The sequence below is a fragment of the Saccostrea cucullata genome, unplaced genomic scaffold (genome assembly GCF_032062105.1).
Source record: "Saccostrea cucullata isolate Sc308-1 unplaced genomic scaffold, CSIRO_AGI_Scuc_v1 ctg1881, whole genome shotgun sequence".
Classification (NCBI taxonomy): Eukaryota; Metazoa; Mollusca; class Bivalvia; order Ostreida; family Ostreidae; genus Saccostrea; species Saccostrea cuccullata.
In genome coordinates this window covers 16,147-31,089 of record NW_026936931.1, presented here as the reverse complement: position 1 = coordinate 31,089, position 14,943 = coordinate 16,147, and the positions used below count along the sequence as shown (strand labels likewise).

General features: G+C 31.7%; 1 protein-coding gene across 1 annotated transcript; it reads left to right on the top strand.

Moving 5' to 3' along the window:
• The first annotated feature begins 7,562 nt into the window (after positions 1–7,562).
• Positions 7,563–14,592, top strand: LOC134246871 (uncharacterized). The gene is made up of 6 exons (XM_062729217.1): positions 7,563–7,631; positions 7,927–8,073; positions 10,864–10,923; positions 12,217–12,331; positions 12,864–12,995; positions 13,132–14,592. Exons 2-6 carry the CDS (start codon positions 7,936–7,938, stop codon positions 13,443–13,445), a joined length of 759 nt encoding a protein of 252 aa, XP_062585201.1. The 5' UTR covers positions 7,563–7,631; positions 7,927–7,935; the 3' UTR covers positions 13,446–14,592.
• Positions 14,593–14,943: the final 351 nt, after the last annotated feature.

Below are 14,943 nucleotides of genomic sequence, written 5' to 3'. Positions count from 1 at the left end.
AGAATTAAAGAAACTTAAGTTGGAAACAAAAATCAATGAACATTATATACATGATATAACATTTCATATACAGTAGATAAATGATACTTCAGAATATTTAAGTGTATTTATAACATCATAAACTTCTCCAGTGAGTGTGGAAGAAAATTCAAATTCGAATTTGAAATATAAACAGAATTTGTTGTCTTGGAAAATAGTTGCTACCCATAGAGCTCCGTAAAGGACATAAATTATTTGCATTTTTCAAGAGTGATAAAACACGTTCTATTACACTGCTGTATCCATTCTAATTTTTTTTTTATTGCTTCCTATTTGTAACATTGTAAGCATAGATGTACATAGTAAATCACAATGTTTTAAAAGTAACAAAACACAAAAGCGCATGTACATAAAGCACATAAAGCACATAGAGTATATATATTCTCCTTTTATCTGGTCCTTTTTATTAAAATGAAAACATTTATCATGTAATCGCCATTACGAATGAGGGTAGCGCTTACAAGAAATGTCTTGTTTTTATTGAGTAGCTTATATTGAAAATATGAGATTTCATGGAAGGAATTCAGAACAAAGTATGCTAAAGATTTCCAAGCAAAACTGACATCCTGATATTTTATAAGTATGAATACATGTTTTATTAGAATAAAATTTTTATGTTTGACTTAGATCTAAATACATGCTGTATACATCTAAGGTAATACCAATTTTTTTTTAGTTAAAAAATATATATCCAATAAAATGAAAAAAGGTATATATATAATTTCCTATTCCGAGTGGTAAAGGAAATAAAATAGGTACAAATTAATGAAGAGTGCAAAAATTAATTCTACAGCTTTACATGTATGATTATAATCAGCAATAACTCTACCAATTTCATGAATAATCAACTTAATTAATCGTGTGATTATGCAAGACATTAGTGTTAATTTTATGTTTATACAAGTAATTTCCGTTAAAATTGTATCTATAAATTATACATTTTCAAAAGCTATAGAGAGTTTATTTAAATTAAAAAAAAACTAGAGCAAAGCTCGTTGCAAAGCAACGAGAAGGTCTTCCGTCCTGTTTTGACCGGAAGTGACGTCAGCAAAAAGAAAGAATGAGCTTAGTCGTCTCCAGTCACTTTATAATTTCAATTTTGCATCAAAACCTTAAAAAATAAGCTATTTTTGGCTATTTTGATGTCGATGGACGGAAAATTAAGTTTTGTGCTTCCTGTGATATATGTTACCCAAAAACTTGTCAAGAACAGCAAAAATATGCATTTTCTGACTACTTCTTTGGTAAGTGACGTCGCCGGACGCATTTTGACGACCTCATTAGAGTAAGCTTGACATTTTAAACAACATTGCTTCTTGGATGTATTACAAATTCTCAATACTTCTTGAGATATCTGGAAAACACTTCTGGCCCCTCAAGATCCCTTAATTTAGGGGCCAGCCCTTTTTTCGAGATATCATTTAAAGATCTTGTAATTCCCTTCTACTGATTCTGGTGATTAAGATTTTTTTTTTTTCCTTTTCCTAGACGCCAACTTTGAGGCCTCATATTTTACTCATTTCTCGATGGATTTTGCTCAAATTTTCTGAGTTGATAGATGTTACTAAACTCTATCAGAATGCTATCTAAAATTTCGAAAAGTCACTTCCGGTTTTGAGTTATTTCCCTATAATTTAATGTCACTTGTATCAAGCAGTTTCATTGGCTGAATCATTCAGAGGAACATATAATATTTTGGATAATATAAATTGCCTACGTCACAATGAGTTACGTCAAAAACGTGTTACACCGCTTGACGTTACTTTTAAAATAATGCTCAATTTGAAGTCTTTTTCCGGTGGAAATATTGTCTCATTGTCTACACTGGAATTAAATTATGAGGAATAATTCTAACAATTTTTTTTTTAGAAAATCAAGGTCCTATTTAAGGATTTCAATCCCTTATGGTACCAAATTCTCTAACCTTAAATGTTCGTCAAGTACACAATACTCTGATCTTATATTAAAGCATTTTATAGTGGAAAAGGATTGCCCACGAGAAATTTTCAAAAAGTTCATTAATTAAGCAGTAGTTAATTAACAAAGATTGCATTGAAGTCTATGGGGAAAAGCGTTTTTTCAAAATAAAAATTCAGATAATTTGAATATCAATAAATTCTGTGGTGGAAAGATGCATTCATGTCCAGTTCCCTTAATCAATTCGATATTGTCGACATCGCAATGTAAACAATGTCGATACGATATCGCGTTTACATCGTCTACATTGTTATTTTTTCTACATGACGACATCGTTGACATCGCAATGTAAACAATGTTGATACGATATCGCGTTTACATTGTCTACATTGCTTTTATTTCTACATTATATATTGACAACCCGATGTAATTAATGTTTAAATTATTTCGCATGTACTGTAGAGATGACAAACACTGTTTTCAATTAAGGTTGGAAATCAGGTTTTTTAGTTCAATGTAAGAGACATGCTTAAATTCATACTTGATGTACACCTGATGTGGACTCATAAGAGTCAAAGATTGCCCTGGTGACATTGTGTAAAAAGTAAACAGATTATATTAGTATTGCCTTATCAATATGAATTGAACTTAATTGATTTTATGCGTTAAATGTATTGTCAACGATTTTACAAAAAAGACCAAAAAAAAAAAAAATAATGATGACTTGATGACGACTCGATATAGGCAAACACGGATACTAAGTATATAAACAAAAAATGATAATAATGCAATGTTTACACAACATCAATTCAATTACCAGTTCAACAACAGAGCGATGTTGACGTTGTGGACAATGTAAACAAGATTTTGGGCAATGTTGACACGATGTCGACTCGATATCGACCAACATTGCGATGTCGACGATGTGAACGATGTAAACAAGAAAAATTAGAAGGGCAATGTTGACACAATGTCGACTCGATATCGACCAACATTGCGATGTCGACGATGTGAACGATGTAAACAAGAATAATAAGAGGGGCAATGTTGACACAATGTCGATATTGTTATCGATAACATTGCGATGTTGACGATGTGAACAATGTAAACAAGAATAATAAGACACAATGTTGACACAACGTCGACTCAATATCGACCAACATTGCGATGTCGACGATGTAAACGATGTAAACAAGAAAAATAAGAAGGGCAATGTTAATTGACACGATGTCGACTCCATATCGACCAACATTGCGATGTCCACGATGTGAACAATGTAAACAACAGAAAAGGGGGAAGGCAATGTTAACAAAATGTTGACGTTATATTGTTATACCATGTAATATATATATAGAGAGAGATAAACAAAGGAATTATTGTCATTTTAAGTATGTTATGATATTAGTATGACTGGTATTTTTACAGCGATGTCGACAATATCGAAAAAACATCGTGCACTGAACATTGAAATATTACAAATAAAATGATAATTAAAAACAATTTTTTTACCAGCTAATTTTTCTTAATTGATTTTTTATTAATTAAAAAAGGGGAGATATTTTACCAAAATTCAAGGTCATGAATTAAGACACATCCCACTAAACATACTAATATTTTAAATTAAGTATGTTAAAAACCTGTTATTCAATGCCTAAATATCTGTTATGTCTTCAATTTCATTGAATTTCTTCCTATTAGGGATTGAAGACCTTAACCGCACTGTTTATCGTTTGGTTCATGTACTTTTAGTTTGGAGTCGAGAGCATCATATGCAATGTTGTTGTTTGTTTGGTTTTTTTTTTTACCTCGCATTATACGATTCCTTTTTGTCACAATTTTTGTAATCAAATAATACCACCCTATATTAGTTAGGATCTCGGTCAATAGCAAGAAAACATAATATATTGAAAAAAAAATATATATGAAGTATTCTCAGATATAATCACAAGGAAACACTTCATGTGTTCGATTTTACATTATAATTAGCTCTAGAAATCGATTGAGGGTTAGCAAAGAAATAAAAAAGCTAAGTAAAGCACATGCCATCGTCAACGTCATTTAATTTCCATTCTCGATTACATCCAGCTAAATATACATGATTGCAGAGATAAAGAGTACACAAAAACAAGAACACGATGAATATTCTATGTGCATAATAATGATATGCGCAGTTGTATTGTTTGTGTATTTTTAGTTTCCTCTGCTCGTGCAATTTTAGATTTTTTGTTTGTGCATATTATACCCCTAAATCGTGTAAAAAAATTCGGATTCGTGTATTTTTCGTTATGTTTGTGTTAAAAACTTTCAAACTATGTGCAATTTTTATTTTTATTTTACTCGTGAATATTTTTCATCTAGCTCGTGATCGTTGTGCAAAAATAATTTTGAACCAATCGGCCTGCCATAATATACTCCTCGCCGATGTAATTTTTTACATGTGTGTAAAGAAATTGGTGAATAGTTAGAAGATAACTTGCAGGTATGTGTTTAAAAGATATACTATTCAAAACTAGTGCTAATTGTAACGGGAACCGTTACAGATGTTCCCCAAACGCTCCCCAACTCACTTTTGGTGCCATATTCCCTGTGAGCTTCATTAAATACGACAAATTCTGTGCATTTTTTACTTTCAACGTTTTCTCAGAAAGATACCAATTATTCAAATTTTAGCATTGCACCCGTGCTCATTTGAATGCATGCGCGTTATGACCATATCATCTTGTCTACACTATCTATCATTATATTTTGATATACTATATATTAAGCATTCAGTCCATAAATATTCAAAATCACTCATTCAAGTGTATTTTTAATTTCACTATTTCCAAATGCACGCACGTGCGTTCACGTGCATGATGACCATACCTTCTTGTAGGAGTCCCTAATATTTATGTATGTTCTAAATCCCATCCTGTTTGGTTGAAAAACAAGGGAGTTATAGCCATTTCAAGTTTCAAATCAGATTGCAGCATACTTGCATGCGCGTGATTTCTTGAATTTTTTTGTATATCATATTGCAGAATATCCTAATGTATAACTATGTTTTAAATTTCATAGCATTTCGTAAAAAAACAAAGGGGATGTAGCCATTTAAAGTTTCAGCCAATCAGATTGCAGCACACGTGCATGCGCGTGATTTCTTGATTTTTTTTAAAAAATCAAATCGCAGGGTATTCTAAAGTATGACTATGTTTTAAATTTCAAATCATTTCATCAAAAAACAAAAAAAGATATAGCGTTTTAAAGTTTCAGCCAATCAGATTGCAGCACACGTGCACGCGTGAAAATATTTTTGACATCATATTGCTGATATTCTAAAGTATGACTATTTTTTAAATTTCATTTTTCATTTCATCAAAAAACAAAGAAGATATAGCCTTTTAAAATTTAAGCCAATCAGATTGCAGCACACGTGCATGCAATCGTGATTTTTTGAATTTTTTTTTATATCATATTGTAGAATATCCTAGTTCATGACTATGTTTAAAATTTCAAAGCATTTGTGTTAAAAAACAAAAGAGATATTGAAATTTATGTGCAGCCTATTTTTGCATGCGCGTGAGTTTGTGCTAATTTGACCATTCATTTATCTACACTATTAATATATACTTATATAATGAGTTTCAAAGCATTTCATCAAAAAATGTAAAAAAATGGCCATATTGTATATCAGTCATTTCACTAACTTAAAAACGCCCGCACGTGCAATTTTATGCGGGCAAAATGACCTTCGTTCCGCACACCTAATACACACCCATTAACCCTAAAAAGGTTTTAACTTAGTTTGGTGAACAGTTTCTGGAACACTTCCGAATAAAAGTACCGGAGAAGAAATAAGTGAAAAAAGAATAATAATAATAATAAGAAACAGAGTAAAAACAATATATTCAAAATTACATGATGTCATTGTGATGTCATTTGTCAGTACCCTGTGCTACAATCGGTATAAAATCTACAATTTACAAAGTTTTAGTTGACCTGTGTCGGCCTATATCGGATGCGGTGCCGCCATCTTTTACAATCTAAAATCACAAACAAAGGGAATATTGTCTTAGAGTATATAGGCCAGTTTCTTATATCCTCATTTAGTAGTTCAGTAACAGCTGAGTGACAGTACTAGTTTCATGAATTATTCCAGTCCTATCAGAAACACATATTTTATGTCTTCTAATTCCATGCACATGCATGTGTACTATAATTAGTTTACCAATGTTGGCCAACACTACACCTAACATACAGGGAAATCTCATTTTACGGTATGATACATGTATATTATCTTTTTGTAATTATCAGTACATGTGTACAAAGAGGGCAGTATCCATTTCATATTCGAGTACTGCATGATTAAAATATACAAGCTAGGATTTCCCACTACCCAAGGCAGGACCAAACTCCGTCCTCATTCACAGGTGCAAAAGGCCTCCTTTCCCACCTAAAAAAAATCCTGCTTTTCTCCCCAAACAATAAGTTGCATTCAAAATTTTATCGGAATCGAAATACGCTAAAACAAACTAGTATAAACAAAAGCATCCCAGGTTGGAAATGATAAGTTATTTAAAGATTTCAACATAGAGCGACATGATTCTGATATGAGCTTGAAAGAGTTGTTTTGGTAGGTTTTGAGGATAAGAGTAAAAGGTATTAAGAGTTAATATGTATAAATCCATGTGATATGTTTATGGTCGTTTCTCATCAATTCGTGGTACCCATTGATTCTTGGTATTTTCTTTTTCCGTCATTGCTCATGCGTAATGCACTATTCTGAAAAATCGAAAGTAGAGTTCCTGATGTAAGCAATTATTTTAGGGGAATAATTCAACTAAAATGACGGAAAATTCGGTACGTAATGCAAAAAATATTTGCAACAGCTGCTTCCGTTGATTCCAGTAATAACAAACAAAGAAAGCATTATATAGTTTAAATCAATGTATTGTGGAATCACCTCTTTTGCATGCATATAAACATTACACAACAAAACAAAACTGTTCACCGATTAATTTAATTGTCATTACAATGTATGTAGGCATACAATGTACATGTACGGCTCTGCAAATCGTTATAGCTAGTTTCTTTCTTCTTCACATAATTGTCCTATCTTCATAACGAATATAGATATCTTTAAATTTTTTATTATTTGTAGTAGGCATAACAATTGTTTTTTTAAAATTCTACCAGTATTTCTTTTCCTGTAAATTTTCTCATAAATTTTTCCTTTTTTCTTTTATTGTTTTTATTTTATGTCGGAAATTGTAACGAATAGAACGTAGTGATACTTTCTTCTTTTAAAATAAATGAAGATAAATAGTTTTTTCAACTTTTTCAAAAATTTTAAATCTTATGTTTTACTAAGTACACCATTTTTTTTTTTTTTGTACTTTTGTAAACAAACTAAGAAAAAGAAAGGTGTCTTGCTTACATTTTTCTGCTTGGGTAAATGTGAAAAAATTTATTTCTAAATTTTCTCTTACAGCTAGTACATTAAATTTTATGGTTTTTAAGAAAGATCACATACCTTGCAGGATAAATTCAAAGTAAAGGTATTTTTCTTGTCGTAAAATCCATCTATCTCTAAAATCAAATGTATATATGCTTGTTGCACACAGGTAGACTTATTAAATGATCGACCTGCAGCAGAACATCCGGGTTTACAGTTTACGTGGCCTTCTTTCTTACTGGTAAGAATTAATGCTTTCATAAAACAAAAGTGTTTCTAAAAATCTGACGTAAGACATTTCCGACATATGTTTAATTGTCTTATATAATTGTTAGTTGTATTTTAGTTGAATTTTTGTCGTATATACAAACGATAAAATGTGTAAAATGTTTTAAACCTAAACATTGTTTGAATTAGAATACCTTAATAAAGTAAAGAAAAGTAAACTAGATTAAATAAATTACACACTTTTTAATTGTTCATAAACTTAATATTTGTTCCTGTAATCGCAGGATGTTGAACATATTCAATTTCAGTTTGTCGGGATGCAGGAGAAAAGGCCATCAGCAGTGCCTGTGTTGGTATCAGTATCTCTCACTTTTTGCCTTTATGTTTGGGCCATTATCACACCCGGATGGTTGATTATAAAATGTACAAGAGTACTACCTGTATCAGTTCATAAGGCAAGATATTGTATTGAATTGCTATAAGCTTACACAGATACTTTTATGAGACGCCTGGACTGTCTAATGTAATTCAGTCTAATGTAATTCAGTCATTATATGGTGTGCACTTGTCATAATGGGAAGTGCATCTTCCATAAATCGTGTACTTTTACTAGCTATTGTATGGCAAGTAAAGCGTTGCTTTATTCGATAATCTTGCGATTTATATTCAAAATCTTGTTATGTATACTTTCATTATTTCTAACCAATGGAAATTGTCCTTACTTTCTTAGAATACTATTGCGTCATATTACCCATAATACAATACTATTGCACGCATCACTAAATTGTAAAACATGCATCACAAGATTTTGAATTAATATCATAAGATTTTGAATATACATCACAAGATTTAGATCATACATCAGAAGATTGTAGAATATAGATCACAAGATTTCGCGCATACACCACAAGATTATAGAATATAGGTCACAGGATTTCGAATATATGTACATCATGCACAAGATATTGACCATACATCACAAGATAATAGAATATACATCAAGTTTTTGAATATACATCACAATATATCTAACAGACATCACAAGATTTGAATATACATCACAATATATTTAACATTCACCACAAGATTTAAGAATATACAACACAAGTTTTTGAATATACATCACAAAATATTGAACATACATCACAATTAAGATTTTGAATATACATCAGAAGATTTTGAATGTACATCACAAGATTTAGAATATACATTACAAGATTTAGGACATACATAACAAGTTTTTGAATATAAATCACAAGATTAGGAATATACATGACGTGATTATCGATACCAGTACGCCCTGAATGTATCGTATGGGATCTTTTTGTGATGTGCAACGCCAAGCTTTATCTTGTTGATAATGTAAATGTCATCTCCTTTCGAATATATTCAACAATAAATGACTCAAATATAAAACGGATATGGATATATTGATTGAAATATTTTATTGAAATAGCATTTAAATAAATTCTATACTGAACAGATATTATGGATGTAAGTTTTTTATTCCATTTCTCCCAGAGTTAAAGATAACCATAGCTATGGGCAGGCTCTGCTTAAATTATACTACATACATGAACGCGGATCTAGGAATTTTAAGTGGCGTTCAAATTAATGCAATCTACTCCAGAAAATATATCTTAGGATTTTTTTGACAAGTATAAGGGAAAAAACTCGTAAAAACTTTTTTTCAAAAGCCTGACAAATGGCAACCTGTTTGAGGGATGGAATGGGTTTGTGCTGCATGCATATCAAACAAAAAAAAAATGAAAATGAATTAAATTTTGAGAAAGGGGGTCAAGTTACTAAACTTACATCATATAATGATAAAAGCAGATCAAAAAAAGAAATATTTACATCATAATATTATTTTTGTCAAGAAATTACTTACCATTGTCACTTACAATTTACTCATAATGTTACAGGTTACGAAACATGACTCAAAAGAATGTGACCATTATTTGAGACATCAATAAAAATGTTATTTATGTCTCTGCTGCCATTATGGTGTTTGTCGAAGAGTACATTAGATTTTTTAAAATGCTGATGAACGTTCACTCGGCTTGATAAGATGTCTATTCAAGTAATGATGTGAAAATGAATATCCATTGCCTTGATTCTGAATAATCATTCAGTATTTGAAGAATAAATGTTCTTGCAGATACCTCTTCTATTACGAATGTTTTGTTACTAACAGTGATATATGTTTATATAAGTTCTATCCACAGGCCTTTAGATCGCTTTAAAAAAAATTGAGGTGATGAAAAAAAATAAAGGTATGGAACTCTTTTCATAGGGTACCTACTTTCGCCAATAAAATTCTTTTAAATCAAATGCTTTACAATCTTACTTTTTATCCATATCTATCCATATATAAAAATCTTCATTAATACCAAATTTCATTCCGTAATTCCTTCTACTTCTCAAGATACTCTGAAATAAATTCCGAAATCGACCTTATTTTTTTCACTCGATATCAGCTTGGGCCCTGCACTAATTATGAAGCGGGAACGACAGGAAAAAATTTCCCCGGAGTTTATTCTAAACTAAATGAATATTCGCTCATTTGCATTCGAGCTTTACATGGTTTTTCTCTAATTGGATCATATGATCTTACTAAGTCACAAACGACATTTTAGCGGTCTAATTGCTCTAAAAATCGAAAGATATATATTTATATATGCATTCCGGGGAAAAATCGTTCGACCATAGCTTCTGTTACGTTTATAATCAACATGGCGGTGTAGTTGTTGATGCAGACGTTTTTAACTTAATTTTCCGCGAAAGGAATTGATACGGACTTAACCTTACAATCCTAAGCAAGAAATCAACTTTAAAATGTTGAAAGATCTTGCAAATGCTATGCAACTCTTCGCTGCACCTCAAACACCTTTGTGTTTTATATGTAAATGGCTAGGGGTCCAAGCTAATGTCGAGTAAAATAAAGTAGGTCATTTCTGAGATTGATTTCAAAATATCTCGAGAAATATAGGGAATTTTGGAATGAGCTTTGGTAGAAATGAAGAATTCACCTATGAATAGATTTAAATAGAAAGTAGAATTTTAGAGTTTGTGAATAAAAAAGATATTTTAGCAGCGAAATTCGGTTCCCAGTGTAAGAGTTCCATACCTTTATTTTTTTTTTTTTTTTTTTTTTTACACACAATATTTTAGCGACCCAAAAGCCTGTGGTTCTATCAAAACAAATTACTTTGATAAATTAACATGCCTTTTTTCTGTTTTAGTATAACCCCCTTGTACGCTCTCTGTTGAACGGTACATCTGAAACTCTGAATACTGAAACGGTAAGAAACCTCATTAACAAAGTCAACATTAATTCCTTAACAAAACTTTTTGAATGTTGATTATGATACATTTATAGCCTACAGTACATGTATATGTGACTTCCGCCGTCATCAGTGCATATTTTTAATTGAAAGTTAATTTATCATGATGAATAGGATAAAATATTTAATACACGCATGATGCGTGTATATTTATTTTTCTTTACATATTTTATAAGTTATTCATGTGATGCATTTATTTACAGCAAATTTTCACATGAAAGCATCTAATTTAGATTTAATTTTTTTTTTCGTTTCTTTGAAATAAATACGAAAAAATTCATATAAAATACTTGAGAGCTAATGTCGGCCTTTTAATGCTGAAACCATTGTTTAAAAAAGGTTGACTCGGAGATCTATAAAATTAAAAGTTGGTGTGGCATTCCTCCTTAAACCATAAGCATAAAATGCATAAGTACAGATTGTTAAGCAAAGATTTACATGTATATGTTGGAATAAAAAAATCGCCAATGCAGTTTGTTAAATGATCTGAAACTACATGTATACTTCCTATTTGTTGTATTCTAATAATAAAAAGATTGTTTCAGATTGTGCAACTAATTTCTCACATAAATTCAAGACAATCTCTCCAAAATAACGTTTTAGGAGGGATGATGGGCAAAAACCCCAAATAAACAAGCTTGACTTACGAGCGTATGCTGAGGAGAACGAATGAGGACAAATAAAAAGAAACAAGATCATCAGGTGGATCAAATAACATTGACAGGAATGTGAAATAAACGACAATAGAAATCAGATGTGTTCTTTTTGCCATGTCAGATCTTTGAAATACTGTAAACCGTGCTTTATTCGCTAGAATTTAATTTTGGATTCGCTTAACAATCTGCTCACAAAAATTAAATCCTCGCCATTATTCTTATTTGTTAATGATATAAACCATGAAAATTTAAGAGAAAGTTCCGCTTATTAAAAAGAATATATGTAAATATTATTTAGATTTTATGATTGAATGAATGCTTTATATTTTATCTACTCCGAGTCTATTTTTTTAAATCTGGATAAATTACTCTCTCTTGCAACCTAGTAGTCTGTTAGGGTAGTACTCGTAAACAAAAGCAAAAATGACGGAAAAAACACTGTGTGAGCAGTTAAATCATACAAATCATGCAGTAACAATGATTGCAATTACAGGTATTTCAATGAAATTATTTTATATCATCGAGAGCTAAATAAAGATTCTGAAAACATATATTTACTTTGTAGTTTGCAAAATAATTTACGAAATCTTTCCAGATTAAATATTCTCTGGAGATGAGCATCTTTTACGTCAATGAATGTGATTCTGGAGCATGCATACAAGTGGACTACAAGAAACTCTTCATCCCCTCAGAATCAACAAACAGTCTACGTAAGTCAGCAATTCATTAAATTGAAACCGGAAAATTTTCAATATTTTGTTAAAGATTTACGATCAACATAATCATATAAAGAGTACATTTCTTTCCTGTTATGTTAAAGTAAGAATCTTTCATTCCCCAAACTTCGCTAAAAAGAATTGACTCGAATGCATCCATTTGCAAAAATCTATTTTGCATTTTTAAGAAATAAAATCTTTATTTTTAGGCTATAGTTGCGTTATTAAATGTATAAGTTGCAGTTACGTGTAAAGTTTTACGTAATACGTCACGTCACGATTTACATTGACAGTTGCGCTCAAGGTAAATAGTACAAGCCTCCTAACTGCAAGCTTTACGACTGGAACTTTCTTCCAATCCTTCATTTGTCGCTCAAGCAACAAACTATTTCCATGTCAATGTTCTTAATATGAGTTGACTGATCACGTAAATTGTTTATACCGGATGCATTTGTCGAAAAAGATCGTGACGTTATGCAAAACTTCACACTTAACTGACATTAATAATATTTCCTCCCTTTTTTAGCTGACCTAATGGAAATTAAGATTGAGGGCACTTCTGTTTTGGATTTTTGTGTGATTGGCTTCTTTTTCCTGCTCTTGAACTTTGGAAATTCTTCTCGAGTCGTAACAGGGGGGCTTTGTGTGCTTTTGGCCGGTAAGACAATGTCAGAGCTTAGCTGGACGTCAATTCCAGTCATAAAGTAATGCATGCAAAAAAAAATATAATATTGCGTTCCTGTTATCGAATTGAAGTTTTCTTATATCAAGTATTTAATAATCTTTTTTTAAAGCTGTTGTTGAATCTATTATGGTTTACCGAATGGGCATGGCGAACACAACAACAAGCGAATTTTTAGATGCCATCGATTTAAGCTGGGATTATAATAGTATTTCAATGGATTTCCCTTACTCCATCGTCATTGCCAGTATTGGCATATATTCCAATGTCATTGTGTTGTACCTCTGTGTAGATTTGTACACCAAAATTAGACGACAGCAAACCACAGACGGTCGAAAGCTGAAATTATGTACGATCTTCAATTCCAACAAGTTTACAATTCTGCGAGAAAGCCAAATTACAGAGATGCATCATCTATATCTTTAAACATATCATGTAAATGTGCAAAGAACATCCTACTAGCATATGTACGATGCTTGATCCAAAAGTAATGTCACATTGTCTATATCTTTTATATTTGGCGTCATATTATTAAATATACTAAGTAACATGCCAAAAATATGCACTGATAAAAATCTAATTAACATTGAAATTTTGGTTTAATAATGTTGACTTAAATTCATTTTATTTTTGATTATAAACAGTAAGGTTTCACTCTGAGGCATTGAACAAAGGACTTGTCAAAATGGGGGTGAAAGTGGGGAGTCGCAAGGAGTTGTAATATATTTTGCATTTTTACTTCAAACGGGGAAATTACTAGTAGAGAAAGTTATATTGGTTTATCAGACTCACAGTGAAAAGAATGTTTTAAAAAGTCTCTTTTCTAGCTGGTTTCAGCGATTTTGGGACGGTTTGATGGGCCATTGAATGATCAGCAGAGGACAGGAAGACCAAAGGATGAGAGGTCAAACGGAAACGTATAGGAGTAACTGGTGTCTGATGTTGTCAAAAGACATGAGTGTATCCTATTACATGTATAGCAAGGGATATGAATACTTTGTCTCGTGTACTGATAAAGAAATATTGACAAAGGACTTAATTATAAAAAGAGTGAATGTACGAGTGGCCTAACCAAGAATTCTTTAAAAATAACAAATTTTTGAACATGTTCGTAAATCTCAAATATTTTTTTATTGAGACACGTTTCAATGTTATTCTCTTGAAGTTGATGGCGCGTTTGAGGGGAAAATTAAAACAGGCCATTAACTTCTCAGTAGAGAATAGTTGGAATGTATGACGGTGTGTATCCATTATATATGACGTTATTTAGATGCGGCGACTTCCAAGCGGTAGCGCACTTTATATATAAATGCCATCATATAAAATGTATTAATCATGTTAAATTGAAATTTTCAGGTCTGATTTGAAATAAATGTAGTTTTCATCATGATTAATTTTGTTGTTCTACGTCGACTAGAAGAAATTCAATTAAATTCACATACTTGTGGTTGATTGGTTGATTTTATCTATATTTTTGAACGTCCTTCTCGAGAACTTTTCACTCATATGGAGACGTCACCACTTGCCGGTGGAGAACTCCAAATTTTGTTCTATACTCAGCACTCAGGATCATTGAGCAGGGAGAGATTTCGTGCTAGCACTTACTGCGACAAGGGACCTTGGTTTATATGGTGTGACCTGAAGGACCGGTCTCCACGTCCCGCAGTGGGATTCGTACCCGCGACGTAAAGATCAACGCCTTACTCCGCGACTTTAGAGCAGACGCTCTAACCGCTGCACCACGCGGGCGACTTTTAAATCAACCCTCGTAGTCGGTGTTTAGGACCAGGTATTAATTATTGAAGGAGAAAAATCAAGTTGAAATCAGATTTTTAACGTGCATATTTTTGTATGTTTGCATAAGACGAAAAAATGAAATAGGAAAGTGACGAAGGGTTCCACATCACATTCCCTTTATTTTATC

Bases quoted from the DNA above. Each gene is read 5' to 3' on its own strand.
- LOC134246871 (XM_062729217.1), top strand. From the start codon at position 7,936: ATGCAGGAGAAAAGGCCATCAGCAGTGCCTGTGTTGGTATCAGTATCT. The intron at 8,074-10,863 runs GCAAGATATTGT...TTTCTGTTTTAG, and splicing joins TACCTGTATCAGTTCATAAG to TATAACCCCCTTGTACGCTC. The intron at 12,996-13,131 runs GTAAGACAATGT...CTTTTTTTAAAG, and splicing joins GCTTTGTGTGCTTTTGGCCG to CTGTTGTTGAATCTATTATG.